We start from the raw sequence: 19,706 nt of genomic DNA on the forward strand, positions 1-19,706 counted from the left end.
CTGTTTTTATTTTTTATTTTATTTTGCTGTTGCGTATGTAGAAACTCTTCATCTCGAAGCCAGGCACCAACACAAAGAAAAAAACATATCAGCAGCAGTGCAAAATATGAACCAATGCCACGGTGTTGGGAATTTCACCTGTCTGCCAGCATGCTAACTCCACATTTTTTCCAGCTGAGGAGAAGACCCGCAGTTCTAAAGCCATACAGGGAAATAAGAAAGTCGTACTTTTGATTCAGTCGTCTTTTAAACATGTGATGACAGACGGCTCTGATTGTGCCAGTTAAAAAAAAGTTTGACAAAAACATTTACCCTCCAGCAACGTTAATGTTGATCCTAATCATAATGTGCCATTACTAAAATAAAGTATGTTGCAATATATTGTGTTTTATTAGTTGGCTTCAGAGATTTATCAACTCACAAACATTAGCTTTGCTGCTCTCAGTAGTTTTTTTTTCTCCAAATATCATTACTGATACAAGCAGGTCCATAGTATAGTACAAGATGGCAATCACTCCAAAATTACATGACTGTAGTTGTGGAAAATATGCAAACTGTGTTTGAAGGGCTTCATGTTAATTGTAAGATAGCCAGTGTTGAAGACTTTGATAACCTGGCTGTTATATGTTTGGTAATGACCTTCTGTTGAACTTTTCCTGAGATTTGTTTCCACTTGGCTGTGTATTTTTTTTTTAATGCTCATATTACCCATTACAAACACATCTAAATGCATAAGGAAACACCTGTATATTATATATATAAATATAAGTATATATTGTATATCCTTTTTTGTAAAAGCTGTTTTGAGCTACAAACGTATGGATGCAATGCATCATGGGTTATTGAACAAGATGTAAGAAAATACAATTTGTACCCACAGAGATATGATTGCAGGAAATCAAATAAAACTTCCTTGTCTATGCATTGTGTGTTCCGTCATTATGCAGCAACGTCATTTTTTTTCAGTTGAATTATATCTATATAGAGACAACAACAATAAACAACTGTGAGCTCTACTTTTATAGAAGGAAGCTCAACTGTTACAACGAAAAGTCGCTAACTTGACAGAGAATGTATGAAATGTGTAATTTACTCATCAAATGTTGCTCAGTTCCGGATCTATCATATCAAATGAAAATGCAGAACAGAGACACGTTGAAGTAGGTGGTTGGTACAATGTAACCCTGAGAGCGAAAAAAAAAACTGCTGATGTACAGTTTACTTCATCTTACTAAAGGGACTGGACTACAATGATTGATTAAAATGTCTGAAATGAACTAAAATGTTTAGAAATATTGCATCTAACATAAACAAAGTTATTGCCATTCAAATGGCTGTAAATGAAGGGATGGCTGAGGATGGAGATTGAACCACAACACAACACCTCACATTGACACACAACCCAAGAAAAGTTTCTGGCTAAGACTATGACACCACACGGGAGCCCAGAGACCAGAAGGAACAACAGAACGACAGCAGTTCCAACAGAAGTGTGTATGACACCAACACACACACCTTCATCTAGTATGAATCTTTTTATTCCTGCTTGATTATGGTTTCATCCTACAGACCCTGGAAGACTGTAAATTTATTCACTTGAGGCAATGGGAGGCTACAGCTGATCCCAGCACTCACACTCCATCATAAGCCCAAATTAGAGTCACTGATAACCTCAAACACCCTCAGGGAGCATATGAAAACTGAACTCAGAAAGGCTGACAGACCCAGACTAAAACCAAAAATGATCTCCCTTTGAAGGCCAAAAAGTATTCAAAAAGATATAAATCAGAGAAGAAATTAAAGTATTTAAACATGCATTTAATTATTATATAAGTGCAATGTTTAGTGTTGGAAAAGGATCTGTCTGCCAGCTGTTTATGTTTATGACCTGCTTCAATTATTTACATTATCAGACCATGGGCAGTCTTTTAAATATCCTTCGTCATCAGACACAGATAACCAGTGTCTGCTCTTAATGACCGAGACTGTGGCTTCTCGCCATAATTAAATTCGTCCCACCACAGCTTGTTGATGAGCCTTTGTCCCACTGCATCAGCAAAACATGTCTGACTCCCGGTCACGTTGCACATGAAATGAACCTCAGATGAAGGTTTTTGTGGGTAGAAGGTAAAAACAGGAGTACCTGGAGGGAAATAAAAGGGATCTTGAAGAGGAGCTTAAATCTGACAGTTATGATTTATAGATGTGGATAATGTTCCTATCACCTGAAGGCTATCAAAAAGTTTATCCTCCTTTAAAAATTACACTCATTCATCTTATATGTTACTTCATAAAACTTAATGATGCAGGACATGTTTCACCGTTAGGTCAGCCGTCCATCACAGGTCGAACACAGAGGGAAAGACAGTTCACAACTCACACTCACAACGACTCGTGATTCAGAGAAACTAATCATCTCAAAAGCATGTTTTTGGACTGTGGTAAGAAGCCCGAGGAAACACTTTGAGACCCTTGTAGTGGTAGTAAAATGCATAATTGGGCTGTTCCACCGGCCTAATTGACATTGATATGGTGAAAATGCAGGACTTAAAAACACAAAAAGCTTCCTGATCCTTTCAACAATACCAGTAAAACAATGTTTCAGACCTTGAAATCTGAGCTGAACTCAGGAGAAATTGCAAATCAATGTTGATTACAAACCTGCTGTGCTGGTGTGTATTGACCTACTGCTGGAATGTGGGATATTCCTGGCCTCACCCAGGGGATCGCCTGACAGCCCTTCACTTCCCATCAAAGAAAAACCAGTTCAGGATATTTTATCTTCTAAACTGAGGCTAATTTATCTGACCTGGGGATTTGTTTTATATAGACATCTGGCGAGTGCACAGACTATCAGTCACACTCACTGAGTAATCACTTCCTGTTTATTTATTTATTTAAGGATCCCCATTAGTCTCACCAAAATAGAGACTAATCTTCCTGGGGTCCATTCTCAGTCAAACGAAGAGCTTTACATTCATGCAGACATACAATACATTACTCAGTGACAGAATTTAAGCATATGGGGTTTAAGGCACAAGAAGAAACACATTTACAGCACCACAGTTAGTAAAAATTAATATGATATATTTGAATAAATTTAGCTTGATTTAATTATTGATTATTGCATTATTTGGGCAAACCCATTTTATCCCGTGTGAGATGGCTATCACGCTGTACAGAGTTTTTTCAACATGAACAGGATCAAATATGGTTGAACTGAGATACATCCACAAACTTTAGTACAAAAACAAACATAAAGTAACCTGCAGATTGGGATACAGCTTCACTTCCACTTTCAACAGAAAACTAACGTGATGTGTTTTCACAGCGGACTAAACCCAAAGATAAAAACACACACAAAAGGAAACGTAAAATGGATAAAGTTGCAGAGCTGCTGTCTCTCTGTTGATTGTTATTTTACACCTGTGAATATTAATAAAGCTAATAATGGCCAAGAATTACTAAAGTAACCAACAAAAAAACAACAAGTATGATCAAATGGCTAAAATAGTCAGAGTTTTCGAATTTCATAATTGCAACATGTAAATCAGTTATATTCTAATGATATAATAATAATAATAATAATAATAATAATAATAATAATAATAATAATAATAATAATAATAATAATAAATCAAAACTTTACATGGAAGTATTGTAACAATGACTTTTTTGTTTATCTTTTTGTTTTTTTCAAAGTTATTTAAAATCATTTTTAAATTGCTGTAAAGCACTTTGGGTTGTTTTTATAGACTTTATTTTACTTTATTATAAATAAAGTTTGATTAAACATATTGCATCAGGTTAAATTTAGCTTGCAGAAAGTTTTCAAGTTGTTTTATCTCTTTTGGTAATATTTGCAGACAAAATTTCCTCCTCTTGAATTGCCATATAACTCCATAAGGAAATTGTTTTTTTATTAACTTACTGATTTACCACCAGCGTCAGAAGAGCCCTGACTTTAATTGATCACCATGATAATTATGATCAACTATGTTATTTCAGCCAGAAAAGAAGCTTCACAAAATTCACTTCTGGGTAAAATGTTTATTTTACCTGTACTTCCACAACTAAGCTCACCTTGACCGGGACCAGTGCTGTCAGATCTGACTGAAAGTTTGATGCCCAATATTAAACCTGTGCAAATCATAATTCCTCTCTGGAAACTCGCTAAATGGTAATAAGATCACATCCTTATAAAGGAAAGCATTACACACAAGCTTCATCAGTCCATCAACAGGATAGAGAAAGGTCACACAAACAGATTTTTATAAATCAGCCATCGCAGATTGCCTCTCCAGCCATCCACTGTCAAAAATAATTTCAAAATCCAGCAAACACTTCTTGCTCCATGAACTTAAAACAAGAGTTCTTCTATTAAGGTGAAACAGATTGTGTTATCATTCAATTCTTGGTAAATTTTATAATTCTGCTCAACAAAGTCTCTATACAGATACAGCAATCTTTAAATTCACTCCAGACATTGGCTTTTTTTCCCAGAATTTATAATCACAATATGAACTGAAAATCACAAGTTTCCACAGTAATTTCTAATTACTGCTAACTACTTATATTAGTTTTAAATATGGCATGATAATCTCTTGTCATACAGACAGATTTTATTCTTTTTCGTTTCTTTTGTGCATTCCTTATTTATGTGATTTAGTTTGTTGTGTTACATCAGTCAGTCATCGCCAGACATTCCCAGCGGACTCTAGGCGAGACCAGGACACACTCTGGACAGGTTACCAGTTCATCCCAGGACAGACAATCACACACACACATGTGTTGGAGCAATTTAATTAACCTCACATGCATGTTTTTGGACTGTTGGAGGAAACTGAACTACTGTATGCTGCTATAGCAGAAACCCAAGCACACATGGGGAGAACATGCAAACTTCGAACAGAAAGACCCCGGATGGCATTTGAACTCATGACCCTGCCTTGACCCATGATCACATTGAGCTAAGAAACCATAGCTCCACTGTGCAGACTCCTTGTTGTTTTGTGACCCTGAGGTATAGTTTTGTCAAGTTCTGGAAAATATATTTCTTGGATGTTTTGTAGATTGTTTAACAATGTGACTTAGAAAATGTGACCAATAACAATTGGTCACAGTCTATCATTCCTGGAAACTAACAACTATTTCTAAATATTATTGTCTGTTGAGCAAAATAAATGAGCCAATGATATAAGTAAAAGGACACATCAGTTTGTTGAATTTAGCTTTTTCAACTACTTTGTGATTTGTTTTATTCAGAATAATCTTTAAAATCAGTCTGATTTTGGTAAAAAAAAAAAAAAGTCCAACGGGTTCAAAACAAGCGCAAATCTTTCAAATCTGCCAACACTGATCTGCACTGTGGGCTGTAAACAACTGGACACGTGGTAGTGGCGCCCTCACGTGGGCGCATCACACATCCAGCTTCATAATGTCCGTAAAGGCATCACTCTGTCGGGTTTCCGACAGCACGTGAACCCGGCAGAGCCGCCCTTCTCTGCACTGCCTCTTTAAGTGCAGATAAAAGAGGGTTGTGTAATGAGGGGAAACTGAAGAGTGAATGAAGGCCAGCCCGCACTGACAGACTGAAGAGAGACGGCGTGCACCTCCAGAACAGCTCAATAATCCTGACATTCCTGAAGGTAACGATCATTCACCTTCACTCGCGGCTCGTCATTACGTAACAAGCCGCGGCCCTTTGATCTGTGATGCTTTCACATGCTGTAGGAAATGTTAGCGGCGGTCACTCAGTTATGTTGCGTTTTACCGTTAACTGTTTGTTTTAAAAAGGTAAATGTTGAGTGAAACGCAGGTGTCACCCAGAAACGTTAAAAGGCGCTGTCATTCAGGTTGACTGAGGGTCGAGTTTCGGTCGTCTCTTGATATGAACTCGGTTCACTCTCTTTCCGGTTTTTCCGACACTTTAACTACACGTAACTTTATTTACTTTCAACCTAAACATGCAAACTTGAATGAGCCAGCCAGTATTTGAACGCAGAGTTATGAAGCCTAGCTACTCTGCATTGAGTATATGCATGGTTGATGGCCCCTAGTCTTTGGCAGGACTATTTATTATTTTCATTTTAAGTCGGTGGCATTAAAAAAAATCCACAGAGCATTCATACATACATAAACAAATAAATATCCCATACAAGTCATTAAAAAAAAGTATGATAAAATATGAAAGGACTTTTCTTCTTGTGTCTGTTTCTGAAACTTTTCCGTGGGTATAGCAGGCACTGAAAGAAGAATACGGTAATTCTAAAAGAGGAACTAATTTTAAATGTCAACTTGAATGACGATTTCCAGGTTAAATTAACAGGACAGTGATTAAAAAAAGAGTGTAGATCTGTCTCTCTGTTTTTGTCCTCTCATAGACTGTCCAGAGATGTGCCTCAATGCCCCAAGAAACCAAGTTTTATACAGCCCAAAAGAAGATTGATGTATTTTGGTAGATTATCTTTTTGGGGCCCTCTTAGTTATCTGTGAATCGTTTTTGAATGCTGCATGTAAAAGCCTTGGTAACCATCTGATGGTCTCAGATGTTTTGCTGAGGCATTGGGGTTAAGGTTCATTAGATAACTGGTGAAAGGAATTAGACTGTGGTGGGCCGCCACAGTGTTGCCGATTAGCAGCAAACACTGGATATTTGTGTCTCCAAAGAGCTGGTGTGGCTGACAGTGAACCAGATACCACTGATGGCTAAGTATATTTAGAGTAACACATATTCATGTTGATGGTTTCACATTATAAAACAGATCAAAAACATGAACATCTGGCATTAACATCCCATTTTAAGAGAATAATGAAACATGTATTTACATTGAATAATTTTCAAACATCTGTTTCAGTCTTATTTTAAGTCTTGACTGCATCCTTTCATGACTCTGTGAAAGCTTCGGGGCCACAAAGTGGTTTGATGGTTTAATGGGTCGCTACATTGCAAGATTATCTCCGGTTTGAGGGCCTTCCTGCACAGCAAATTTTCCAGTGTTGAATTAACTCTGAAAGTGTTAAAGAGTGGTCTTTTATATACACTTTTGTAGTGTCAAAATCTCAACACTGACCAGTGTTAATTTTCTAATGCTGACACTCTGTGGAGTTATATTAATATTCCTCTCTGTTGACCAGTGTTCCTATTTAACTCTATACAGTGTTAATTCTTAGAATGAACACTTTAAAGTGTATATTTTAACACTTACATTTAACACTACAACAGTGTATATATAAGACCACTCTTAACACTTTCAGAGTTAATTCAACACTGGAAAATTTGCTGTGTGTGTCCTTCCTGTGTGGAGTGTTCCTTTTCTCCCTCAGGGTGTTTGAGGTGCATTAGTGGTTCTAATTTGTCCTTATGTGTGGATGTGTGTGCTGGGATCAGGTGAACTTGTACACTTTTTAATAAAAACATTCATATTAGATCTTAGTAAAGGTTTGGTTTCTTGGGCTGTTGTTTTGTAAAAGTGTTGTAATAAGCAGATTAATTTGCCTAATCTTCCTGAAGCTTCAGATTGAACATCAGTTAAGAAAAGGCTCAAAGGACCCTGTCCTTGATTGAATCACAAGTGTGGAGTTGCTAAAAACGGCCACATTTATACCAGCTTAGATTCTTTGCTGTATGTAAATTGGCTGTTTAGAAGTGGGCACTTGAAGAGTTGCTATAATAATATTTTTTATCATCCCCTGGGCCACTAGATGTTGTACCTTTGGAGGCTCACGAGAATAGTGTGGCAAAAGGGGTTGATAAGGCATGGTGAAGGGCTGGGGGGTATTAATCTCAAGGAGAATCACACACAAACATCAACCAATTCCGACCAATTTGCCTTTTCAACGTTGAAGGGAAAATCTTCCTCAGCGTGATAGCACAGAGACTGTCCACATACCTAGAGAAGAACAAATGTACGCACATCCATAGAGAAGGCAGGGATTCCTGGATACCAGCAAGATCTGACATCAAATCCAAGCGGCAAAGAAGGATAAAAGAGATCTCTATGTCATCTTTCTTGACCTAGCTAATGCTTTGTTGATCAGTTATCAAATAGCTGACTTTACAACATCTTGGCGCAGTGTGGAAATGGGCTTCATGGTAGGCAGAACAATCTCACCATCTGCAGGCGAGCAAACTGACCTGATCCTCCTTCCGAGCATTCACGGATGACATGGCTACTCTGACCACATCTGCACTGTGTACCAGGTGGTCGCTTGCAAAAACTACAGGAGAGCCTCAGTCATCCTAATGCCAGGATCAGGGACAAAGACCAAGCACAGCAAGACAGGACAACATCTAAAAGCTGGAGATCATCAATAAGGCCCTGTTCTGCACTCACGTTCACACTGAACTACAGTGGTTGATCTCTGCTTTTTAATTGTTTTTGCAGTGAGCAGCGATGGAGCTGAGTGTGACGAAAATGATCTGGCTGGCAGGAAGTGTTCTGGTTGTGCCGGCGCTCGCCGTCTTCACCTCCTTCCTCCTCTGGCCCGGGGTGGTCATCAAGGCTTACAACTGGTACGACACAGACACGCGCTCAGATAGGAAGATCAGTTTGATCAGGTCACCATTAAACCAACACATGAGTTGAAGTCAGAAGACTTTCCGTTTTTGGTGTATTATATTGAAAATGTTAAAAACTTCACTCAAACATATAAAATTCATCAGATTATCTTCACATTTTCTGCACACATTACCTTCCCCTGGTGTTTGTAACTGATAGTGATCAAATATTTACAGCCTGCTGTTGTTTCCAGCTCTCTTCAAGTGAAAGCTGCCACTGTGAACTTTTTCCAGCCTGGACTTTGTCTAAGCTGTAAAAAAAAAAAAAACAAAAAGAACATGTTGCATGTTGGGAGATTGGTGGAATTTTCTTGTGACGTGACCCTCACACACACACACTGGGTGCTGACTCACCCTCATGTAACTGTTTCTGCCTGCAGCCTCGTGGTTGAAACCAGAGGCTGAGTTAGAAAACACTGAAACATGAGGTCAGGCGACAACAAACGAGTAATCCATTATCTTCACATCATCAGAAAATCTTCCACCATGGATATCAGTCATTTTGTGCTGTACAGATAATGAGCTTGTAGTTCAACATGACCCTTCTTAGGCTAAAAAGTGGATTTTTTTAAATTAAAGTATGAAAGTTCTTCATGTTATTACTTTCAAGAGGATCAATTTTGTCATAGTACAATAAATCATCTTGTAAAGTCAGGCTTGTTAAATCATCAATTGCTGCTCTATTCGTTGCCCTTTTGAATCTTGAGAAGATGCTTACTGTGACTTAGTGGTTGAGTCTTTATATCATTATTAGTCAAACAGATTTATTTCACGTTTTTAGGTTTATTTCACTAATATAGAGGATTTATTTCCAGAATATGTTTTAATAAACTACAATGATTTTTAAACCAGTATTTTAGTAAGATGTTTTAAACATCTTTAGGTTCTGTTTGCTGCTGCAAAATCCTCTTTGTAATTAAAAGTTAATACACTTGGATCGTGTTTTGAAATTTCAGTTCAAACAAGTTGAAATTACTTTGGATTTATCGACTGAGCTCCGTGACATATTTCACATTACATAAAAACACGTGGAATTATATCATATGCTATAAAGAAAACAATAAAAGATGCTGTAGAAAATGAAAGGGTGTGTGTCAAAATGAAATAAATGAAAGGGGCATAAAAGTGTAAAGCCATAAGATATTGCATTAGGAGCAGACAGTAACATATGCAGAGATTAATTCTGAGGAAACTTTTTATGTGGAACACTTTAAAGTTCCTGAATATTGACATTAGTCAGAAAATGTAATCATACATTAAAAAGGTTTTGATTTGATAATCATGTGAATATGTAATCACCACAGTGTTCTTCACATGTTCAACTCTTAGCACCACCATTTACTAAAAATTACCTTTTTTTAAATTGTATTTTTATTTGGAATGATCAGGAGAACATATTCAATAAAAAATAAAAACAAAACAAAAACAAACAACCTTCCAGTTTTTTGCAATCATCTTTTATATTGGTGAACATTTTGAAATTTTAACTTTGCCGTCAAAATCAACCCTGTATCATACTTCCTGTTTTAAATCTTGCAGAAAGAAGAAAAAATTCTCCTTTAAGCGATATAAAGGTTAATTGTTTCTCTTTCTACATTTGGTCCTCTGTTGGTGTGTTGGTTAAAAAAATATGACGTATAAATCATCAGAAAGCAGCTGAACCAGACTTCTACTTGCAACATGGTGTCAAAGCTTCTGTTTTATCCTCTCATGTTAATTTCATTTAAATAACATGATGCACAAGTTGAATGTATCCCGACGTTCAGCACCGCTTTAAATAAGTTGTCAGTATGTTTTAAAGGAAATGGTGCAGATGTTTCCATAAGGAACGATAAAGGGTTAAACCTAATGAATCAGTCACGTTCCTCTGATTTGGTTTTATTGCTGAGGCGACGCCTGAAGTCACATTTCGACATGCGTGCTGCGAGCTGATAACGGGACGTGAACCGGCTCTCTCTCGCTCGCTGTTGGCACACAGGTATTGGCGTCAGAAGCTGGGGCTGGTGGTGCGCTACGCTCACAGTGGAAGCTATCGCTTCTGCTACTACAGCCGCGGGACGCCGTCCAGCACCTTCCCGTCACTGCTGCTGCTGCACGGCTTCTCCGCCACCAAGGACATGTGGCTGCCCATCATCAACGTAACGCCACTGCTCTTAACATCAAATATTTACTTGAATAGGAGGGACAGTCTGCACATGCACTTTGCAGAAACCGTACATTTAATTTAGATTTTCTTGCATGTCTTCTCTTTTACACTCATACATGTATATTATTGTGTTTGTATATCAAAGTTGTCGTGCAACTGGAGACGGCCAGCTTAAGTCCGTATGATGAAAATAAAGCATTGGAATAAAAGAGGACACAGATTTCATGCTGTCAGAAACTGGATATGAATCACACCTCGCCTCAGAGAGTGGGGGCATTGTAGTCCCTGACAGTGAGGACAAACTGAACTTATCCACCGTCAGAGGCAGCAGGTCGTTCATCTGGGTTGGTTTGATTTCTCCTCCAGTACCTCCCCAGAAACCAGCACCTGGTGTGTGTGGACATGCCGGGACACGAGGGCACGAGTCGCACCGGGGTGGAGGATTACAGCATCCAGGGTCAGGTGGCTCGAATCCGCCAGGTCGGTGTGCGTGCGTGCGTGCGTGCGTGCGTGCGTGTGTTGCAGACACAAAGCCTCCGATATCCACTCATAAATGTAAACCTCCCTTGTTTCTAATTGAAAAAAACAGATCTTGATAGACAGCAATTCGAAAAACCAAATCTGGATTATTACAAAAAAAAGGTTTGAAAATGAGTAGAAGGCATAATGCAAAGCCGTGTATGTAACAGCCAACAGATGAAGACTTTTCATATCTTTATCGTCACTTAATGAAAACACTGAAGTGTCTGAAAGTTTCTGCACTCCCTCTCCATTTTTTTTTAATCTGGCTGTTCTTGGTCTCTGGCAGCAACATTTTTCTCAGATTTTATAACTGAGCTTCAGGATATGTTCTAAAAATAGTGGCGAGAAAACATGTTTTGAAACTCTGATTATTCAAGTCAAAATCTTCATTTTCTAACCAACTCTTGTATGTATGTAAAACAAGATCGGATTCATGACCCCAGGGCCTTCTTCAAGCTTTCCTTTGTGTTGAAACTCATAAATAGCCAACAGTCAGTTTCATGTGTGGACCAGATGCACGATGTGTTTACAGCCTGCTGCTGATCAAATTACAAATTGGACTCCTTTGTTTTACTTTTATCCTGTTTGGAGATTTTGGACCTTTACCTTTCACATGCAAATACAAAGACCTCTTCAAGGGGTGTGTGTGTGTGTGTGTGTGTGCAATATTTCTATTTTGTTTTTTTGTATGAGAGCTGATGCAAACATCGCTGTTCTCCTGAGATCAAACGTCACATCGTGTTCTGTCCCTGTCCAGTTTGTCCAGAGTGTCGGTCTGGATAAGAAACCGTTTCACCTGGTCGGCACATCGATGGGGGGGAATGTGGCGGGCGTGTACGCCGCCCGGCACCCCGCTGACCTGAGCAGCCTCACCTTGATCTGCCCGGCAGGTAAAACCAGCAGATCTCCGACTGTCAAGATGAAGATCGGCGGACTGCAGGAGACGCTGACCGTCCTCTCTGTCCTCCAGGCCTGGTTTACCCCACAGACTCCAAGTTCATCAGCCGTCTGAGGGAGCTGGAGAACAGTCTGGACCAGGAGCAGTCCATCCCGCTCATCCCCACCAACACCCAGGAGCTGGAGGAGATGCTGAGCCTCTGCTGCTACACCCCCCTCAAACTCCACCGACAGGTACTGAACCACCAGCAGCACTCAGAGATCATTTTGGACAAGTCACTGGAAATCAGCACTAGATTTCAGGATGGTGGCAACATAAATGTGGCTAAATCACTTTCCAATGGATTTATACAATGAACGCTTCCATCTCCCAGCTACATATGAAGACAGTTATTCTTGTAGAGCTGGTGTGTGAAATATTATCTGTGCAGTACAAATCGAAATAAATAACAAACAGTAGCTCTTATTAACTTTCTTTTCAGTTAGTTCAGGATTAATGAGGCACAGTTTTGCAAAATAGAAACTGTATAAAATCGATGTCTTCTGTTGATACTAGAACTAATATTTTCATTCATATTCAGGTCCTGAAAGGTCTCCTTGCCAACCGGCTCCCAAACAACGGCTTCTACAAAGAAGGTCAGTTTTCTTCTTCTTCTTCTCAGTTTTTGGTGATCTTTGGTTTGTTTTTGGTTCTGATCGCAACATTTGAGACAACGATAAAGTAGAAGCAAGAGGAATTATTCAGTCATGCTGTCTTCATCATTTTAACACAAGGATATGTCACCCCTTAAAATCAGCATTATTTTAGGTGTTAATAAAAGAAAACTACATATTTTAGATTAATGATCTTTTGCTGGATGTGCTTATTTAATTCACTTTGTGCTGTGTGTTCATATATGATTCCATTTGTGTGTGCTGTGCAGTGTTCATGGAGATTGTTGGGGAGAAATGTCGTCACTCGCTGCAGGAAAACCTTCCTCTGATCTCGACCCCCCTGCAGGTCATCTGGGGAAAAGACGACCAGGTAATTAAAACACAGCCTGACAAAGGCTTCCTTCATGTCTTCTATCCACTTTATGCACCATAAACTGGACTCCAGTCCCTCTTGGGGCCAAACAGAGGGTCAGTGAGTTCAAACCAGGATCAGTTTTGCTGTGAGGTGAATTCTTTCTCCATTTGTTTCTCAATTTTAGATGATTTCAGTGTTTCTGGAGGAATGGAAACTTCTCCTTTGTCTATTGTAGTATTCAGTTTCCCTCACAGATGCATCAGCGTTTCAGTAACACATCATCAAGAATATCTACAAAATAATCATCTCTGATATCTTATCAATATTAAAATCTCATGACAAAGTCAAACATAGTAACATTTGTGAAGATGATTACAGGACACACTCTAAAGTTGTTTCATGCCCTTTCAAAACCCTCATCGTTTTCCTCAACACAGAAATACAGCATAGTTTGTGTGGGTCAAAGGACTTAGTAAATATTCCAGAGTTCGCAAATAAATCTGAATTTGAAAGGTGAAAAATGCAATATGGCCAATGATCAATCACAAAATCAAAGTTTGACTTTCTTCACACATCTGTTTTTTTTTGTACTCGGGTTTGGAAGAGATGTTGCTCCACAGTAACATTGCTCAGCTTGAACTCTGAGGTTATAAAGCCACAAGATAAATGTTAGGATGTGTCTGTCACAGAGGACAAAGTCAAACCAGCTTATCGCCTCTGATCCTCCAATGAGCTCCGTCCGGCAGCTCATAAAACCCTCTGGGAGGTGAAGTGACCCGCCCCTCTGCTCCCTCAGGTGCTGGATGTGTCGGGGGCGTCGGTGCTGCAGGCGGCGCTGCCCCGCTGCCAGGTGGACGTGTTGGACAGCTGCGGTCACTCTGTGGTGCTGGAGCGTCCCAGAAAGACGGCCAAACTCATCTTAGACTTCCTGTCCGCTCAGGAAATCAGCGATGAAAACTCAAAGAAAGTTTCCTGAAGGAAAAAACTCTGAAGATGGAAGATGAAGAAGAGAGAAAAGAAGGTTATAATGAGATCAAGATGAGAAAGTAATTCTGGGGATGAAGTTATTTCACTGTTGGATTTTGGACGTTGCTCACTGTGAAACTTGCACAAAAGACTGTAAAGATATTCCTGTGTGGTTCTCTCACTGCAGCCTGATTTTAGTTTTTGATGTTCATATTTTATTAAGTCATTCCGTGTTCGGACTTTGCACATTTCACTGTTATCTGTTTTCAGGCTGTTGATCTGAGAGCGAAGTCTCTTGCAGTGTGAACACACTTGTCAACATTTTGAGCCTCACTGGAGCAAGTGTACTGTGAGAAATCTTTTGTCTGATTAAGGAGTCATTTCTGTATGTTGGAGAGTTTGTAAGCAGAACGATATTTTAATAAATGAGCTGATTCATTTGCTTTAATTGTTGTTCAGAGCGCCTTCTGTATGGTTTATGTTGAATAGCTTGTCATTCCAGTGAGCTGTAGTTATGTTAAGTTTAATGTTTCCCCAGAGCTTTGTTTTTCCCACGTTTTGTGATGTTGTACAATTTTCAGTGGTCACATAAAGCCCGGTAAAAAAAAAAGCATAGCAGTCTATGAATAACCACGTTTGCCCAACATTATGAAATAATATCTCTTTACAAAAATCTGGTAAAAACTTAAATTTACATTGGAGAAAAAAAAAACAATTTTAATATTCAGTAGATTAGATGATTCCTCTTTGTAAAAATAAGGGAAATATTGAAAAAGCGTTTCATTACCAACTCTGCTTCCAACTCTTTGAAGCTTTCCTCAAATGTCTACAACAACAGAATTATTTTTCAGAGCATCCATACACATTCATACTTGGCATGATGAAGGCTGTGTATTTTATATTCTATATACAAAAATATTCATCCAAATATTCTCTTTAACACAGCAACAGATAAACCAGTAATAGTACTTCTTTTGGGGGCTGCGCAGTGTAACAGAAATTCATGGTCCCTGCAATATAAACATTTGGATTATACTGAGATTAATTCAAATCAGTTATATTTGATGGAAATTTGAAATGAGATTATTCATGAAATCAATAAGTCAATAAAATGGCAAAATGAGCAGGAAACAAAGGATGAGGGATTTGGAGTCATGAAAAAATAGTTGAAAAGATCATTATAGGGCTGTGAGAACTGAGCTCTCTAATAATATGTATTTATTGTGTTTTTAAAGCTTTTTTTTACAGAGACACATTTTTAGAACAAATCTCAAACATACTGAATACAACGACGACTCGAAAATAACCACATTAATTTGTTTTCCGCTTTTTTGGAGTTTGTTCGTGTACTTGCCGATGTTGGATATGTCCCATCTTGAACCATCTTGACTGTTTCTTGACTCTTTGATACTACTTTCTGTTTTATTGGAGTAATACATCTTGATTATTTATTTACTCTTTGATGCCATTTGCTGTGCCATTGGCGTGATAAGCTTGACTGTTTATTTACTCTTTGACACCATTTGCTATGTTATCGGAGGGATTAATCTTGACTGTTTCTTTACTCTTTGGTACCATTTACTGTGTTATCGGAGGGAACCATCTTGACAGTTTCTTTAGTCTTTGCTGTCATTTGCTGTGTCATCGGAGTGATGCATCTTGGCTTTTTTCTTTACTCTTTGGTGAGTTTCGATGTGCGCGTGCGCAGCAGTTGGTTCGCTCAGTACTGCTGAGCGGCTAGCTGCACGCTGTCACGGTCTCACACTCATGTAGCTGGTAAGTACAAATCGTCCCTTTTATAGTGAAAGTCACAACATCAGACTCCCTTTCCCCGCTGCTTTACCTGCTGTTTGCTAGCATGGCAGCTAGCACCGTTAGCATAGTCGCAGCTAGCATGTGCGCCTCGCTGCTGTTTGAACTGTGAGCTGTTTTCAGGCTCCTTTACCTCTAACATTAACAAAGTTTACTTTTCAGACCTGTGAGTTGTTTTTACGCTTCTTGATAACCTTTAGACACGTATAAAGTTACTTATTCGGGCCTTTAGAATTCTAAGTTTTAGCTTTGTGGATAATTGTCACGTTGACATTGTAAACTTGTAATTATTTTAGTTTTCCTGACAAAACTGGAATGAATAGATGAATGTATCGATAATTTCTGGTCATAAATCAACCTGTGCCGTCAATGAATTCAACACAGAAAATGCAAACGCTTACAAATAGAGTTTAAACTGACCAAGAAAAGGAGCAGGCAGTGGGAGTGGCTTATTTGTGCTTTTAATTTTATGAATAACCTAGAAAATAGGCAACTTACAATCAAAATCCCAAATCAACAAAAGAATAATATTTAAAAAAATAAAAATCTAATGAGCTTAACGTAAAAGTAATATGACTATTTATTTTTCCCTTTGTCTCATCATCAGTCTGAGCTGTAACTCCTAATACATTGGTCTTTACAGCATTTAAGTTCATCACTGAGAGTTAAACTCCCAATGAATAGATTTTATTCAATAAATTAATGTCACTGACTTGTAGATTTGAGGCTGTGACCCGTTTTAGCTGCAGACTGGAGATGAACAGATCTGAAATTCCAGGTTCAGTCTCCTCCACGTTGACAGGCTGCTCATTTCAGTTGATCATCAGTCTCAACTCAGCCTTTCTGGCTTCATCTGCTCCATTTCAGCGTCAGCTGTGCTTCCAGACCTTCGCTGGTTTATTTATTTTTTTGCTTCCCGCTTGCATTCAGCTTATCTGTCTGCTGCTCACTGAGAACGAAGCCCCCCCCCGATGCTTTGATATCATGAAACACCTGGACCAAGAGGAGGAATCTGGTGTTTATCAGCGGGCTGTGCTGAAGAACGCCTCTCCGTACCACTACATGAAGGTCCGCCTGTAAGTCACGCACTGTCTCTTGATTCCCCCTCTCCCTTGGGTTTCTTGCTCGTGTGCACTCAGCCCGAGGTGTGTGTGTGTGTGTGTGTGTGTGTGTGTGTGTGTGTGTGTGTGTGTGTGTTTAGTGTCCTGGAGGATGAGACGAGCAGACTGAGCGCGGTGGAACTGAAGCAGTTCATCCTCACAGGCCTGAAGACTCTGCATGGAGAGGTGACCCGATCCAGAGCAGCTGTGTGGAAGTCACTCAGGCCTGTTGTGTTTAATGTCATTATTCAGGGATGTCTGAGCCAAAATGAGTCAAGAAAGTAGAACTTTTACTTCCAGATTTATTTTTCTCTTTCCATTTTTTGTTCTCATATTCACTGCCAAAACCAGTGTGGAACCGTTTGAAAGTACTCTGTCTGCATGGAAACTGCACCGACTTTATCCCCCTGTGGACAACAGAGACGCTGCTACCACGGCCGTGATGTGTGTGTTTGAGGTTTTCCATGAGGACGTGACGTGGGTGTGTTTGTGCTCAGGTCGGCGCTGCGATAAACTTCGACTTGTTGAAATACGATGAGGACACGCTGACCGCTCTGCTGCGGGTCTACAGCAGGTGAGCTTCTCTCAACTCCCACACTTCCTCACTGCTGCTGAAGAGCCGAGCCCAGTGCGAGTCGTGTTCTGCGTTCTTTCTCAGCGGCCTGGTGAAGCTGTGGAGCTCTCTGACTCTGCTCGGCTCCTACCAGAACCAGGACTGCGCCTTCAGAGTGCATCAGGTCAGGACGGCAGATTCTCCCTGAACCTCACCTCAAACACTTCTTCTTCCTCTGCCTCATTTAGACAACGGTCTGACTCTTTGGTTTGCTGAAAAACATGAGTTAAAATAACTGTTTTTGTAGCATCTTTCAAAGAGAAAATGCAGCTCAAAGTGTTTCTCAAGGACATAATTAAAGAAAAATATACAAAAAAAATCCAAATATTCAGCGATATTTGAAAATGGTCATCTGAAGCTTCTAGTTTCTGTTTTTCTGCCTATCAACAGTGAAAACCTTCCTGCCCCTCCCCAACACACACTTATCTTTTCAGTCACACACACAGAAAATGAACGCATGCCGTCTGAGGCTGGAATGAATGCTGTAAAAGAGCTTTGATCCTGAGTTTCACCTCCTTTTTGATGAAACTCTGGTGTGGCGTGAGATCAATCGCCGCAGATCACCAAACAAGGCTTCCTGTGTGCCACCAGGCTCCCGTAGCGTGACGAGAGAACGCAAAGCCGCTGCATGAGATGACTCTAAAAATGCACAAGAATCTCTTCCTCTCCTCATCTTTCCCCAAACCAATCAACACCTCATCTGAATAACTACATCTGTATACATATTGGAGTTTCTGTATTGTTTTTATTGATTGTGTTCAAGAGGTAACGGTCAGATCTGTGTGTGGCGATGCCTTCAGGTGTCTCCGTTCCTGCTGGCGCTGACAGGAAACAGTCGTGATCTGCAGCTGGACTGAAGCGGCGTTTCCCATCAGAATGACTCTTCCATGGAGACGATTGTTCCTGACGCCCGGCCGCCGCCTCTCCTCCGTCGGCGCGGCTCGTCCGCTCCGCCGGCTGCTCCACGTGGGCCAGCGAGCCTCGCTAACCAAAGCCTTCTCCTCCCGCGACGTGCAGCTGTTCGCCGAGCTGACGGGCGACACCAACCCCCTCCACCTGGACCCGGCCTACGCCAAGACCACCTCCTTCGAGACGCCCATCGTGCACGGCGTGCTCATCAACGGCCTGATGTCGGCCGTGCTGGGCACCAGGATGCCCGGCCGCGGCTGCGTCTTCCTGTACCAGGAGATCCGCTTCCCGGCGCCGCTCTACGTCGGGGAGGAGGTGGTGGCCGAAGCCGAGGTCCGCAAGATCAAGATGTCGTTCGCCTTCATCGCCGTGACGTGCTCCGTCAAGGACAAGGTGGTGATGGAGGGGGAGGTGATGGTGATGATGCCGGAGGACCAGCAGGAAAAGTGAGGAGGCAAAACTGAGACATCAGATGAAAAACGGCTGCAGAGCTAAGAACCTGCTCTGCAGCTCGTTTCTGCAGATGTGTAGATTTGATTTGAAAAACCTCGCTTGACACCTCAGAGGTTTGTTTTTATTTGGGTGAGTCTTCTTTTTTGGAATTTGTTCTGTTTTTGCTGTGTTTTGTTTGTGTGAAATATTTTGGTGGAATAAAATAGAATTAAAAATGCCTCAATTTTCTCACCTCTTCATAACTGATGGAATTATCCTGTTTTTTTTTTTTTGTTTTTTTATGTTTTTTTTTTAGTTATTTCAGCTGAACTTGTGGTTTTCAGTCATTTTCCTCTGTGTGGATCAGTAAGACTTGTGCTCTTTTGGTCCTAAAAGATATTTCAGTTTATGTAACAGAGATTTTGCACAGCTGAATTTGTAATGAATTAAGGATCATGAAAATATACATTTCCTGTAACCTGTGGTGAAGTGGGTTTTGCAGGAAAAGTAGTACACCATTGGAAAATTCATTTTTTCTCAAATTATTTTTAGTTGCTCTCAGTTGCTAAAAAAAGAATGCCAAAATAAAATTTGTATTATAGACGGCGATTTCGTGCTGAACCGCTCGTTGTAAAGCATTTACTTTCCTCACCAGCAGGGGGCGCGCATGTACTTTACATAAGTATCGTCAGCCCCAACGTCACGCCGCCTGGTGGTGACGTCAGACGCGCTCTGGGCTT

General features: G+C 40.1%; 3 protein-coding genes across 3 annotated transcripts; all 3 read left to right on the top strand.

Moving 5' to 3' along the window:
- The first annotated feature begins 5,471 nt into the window (after window positions 1-5,471).
- LOC115387969 (abhydrolase domain containing 6, acylglycerol lipase) lies at window positions 5,472-14,578 on the top strand. Its single transcript, XM_030090878.1, has 9 exons — window positions 5,472-5,648; window positions 8,388-8,515; window positions 10,539-10,698; window positions 11,073-11,186; window positions 11,986-12,118; window positions 12,199-12,359; window positions 12,707-12,761; window positions 13,049-13,149; window positions 13,931-14,578. Exons 2-9 carry the CDS (start codon window positions 8,397-8,399, stop codon window positions 14,108-14,110), a joined length of 1,023 nt encoding a protein of 340 aa, XP_029946738.1. The 5' UTR covers window positions 5,472-5,648; window positions 8,388-8,396; the 3' UTR covers window positions 14,111-14,578.
- A 1,168-nt stretch (window positions 14,579-15,746) lies between these two features.
- On the top strand, window positions 15,747-18,560 carry rpp14 (ribonuclease P/MRP 14 subunit). The gene is made up of 6 exons (XM_030090881.1): window positions 15,747-15,876; window positions 16,843-16,988; window positions 17,114-17,198; window positions 17,510-17,586; window positions 17,671-17,749; window positions 18,426-18,560. The coding sequence occupies exons 2-6, from the start codon at window positions 16,897-16,899 to the stop codon at window positions 18,480-18,482; spliced, it is 390 nt and encodes a 129-aa protein (XP_029946741.1). The 5' UTR covers window positions 15,747-15,876; window positions 16,843-16,896; the 3' UTR covers window positions 18,483-18,560.
- Window positions 18,475-19,224, top strand: LOC115387970 (hydroxyacyl-thioester dehydratase type 2, mitochondrial). Its single transcript, XM_030090880.1, has one exon. It carries the CDS (start codon window positions 18,502-18,504, stop codon window positions 18,982-18,984), a length of 483 nt encoding a protein of 160 aa, XP_029946740.1. The 5' UTR covers window positions 18,475-18,501; the 3' UTR covers window positions 18,985-19,224.
- The last annotated feature ends 482 nt before the right edge of the window (window positions 19,225-19,706 follow it).

Source organism: Salarias fasciatus, chromosome 5 (genome assembly GCF_902148845.1).
Source record: "Salarias fasciatus chromosome 5, fSalaFa1.1, whole genome shotgun sequence".
Classification (NCBI taxonomy): Eukaryota; Metazoa; Chordata; class Actinopteri; order Blenniiformes; family Blenniidae; genus Salarias; species Salarias fasciatus.

Bases quoted from the DNA above. Each gene is read 5' to 3' on its own strand.
- LOC115387969 (XM_030090878.1), top strand. From the start codon at position 8,397: ATGGAGCTGAGTGTGACGAAAATGATCTGGCTGGCAGGAAGTGTTCTG. The intron at 8,516-10,538 runs GTACGACACAGA...GTTGGCACACAG, and splicing joins GTCATCAAGGCTTACAACTG to GTATTGGCGTCAGAAGCTGG. The intron at 13,150-13,930 runs GTAATTAAAACA...CTGCTCCCTCAG, and splicing joins TCTGGGGAAAAGACGACCAG to GTGCTGGATGTGTCGGGGGC.
- rpp14 (XM_030090881.1), top strand. From the start codon at position 16,897: ATGAAACACCTGGACCAAGAGGAGGAATCTGGTGTTTATCAGCGGGCT. The intron at 17,199-17,509 runs GTGACCCGATCC...GTTTGTGCTCAG, and splicing joins TGAAGACTCTGCATGGAGAG to GTCGGCGCTGCGATAAACTT. The intron at 17,587-17,670 runs GTGAGCTTCTCT...GTTCTTTCTCAG, and splicing joins CTGCTGCGGGTCTACAGCAG to CGGCCTGGTGAAGCTGTGGA.
- LOC115387970 (XM_030090880.1), top strand. From the start codon at position 18,502: ATGACTCTTCCATGGAGACGATTGTTCCTGACGCCCGGCCGCCGCCTC.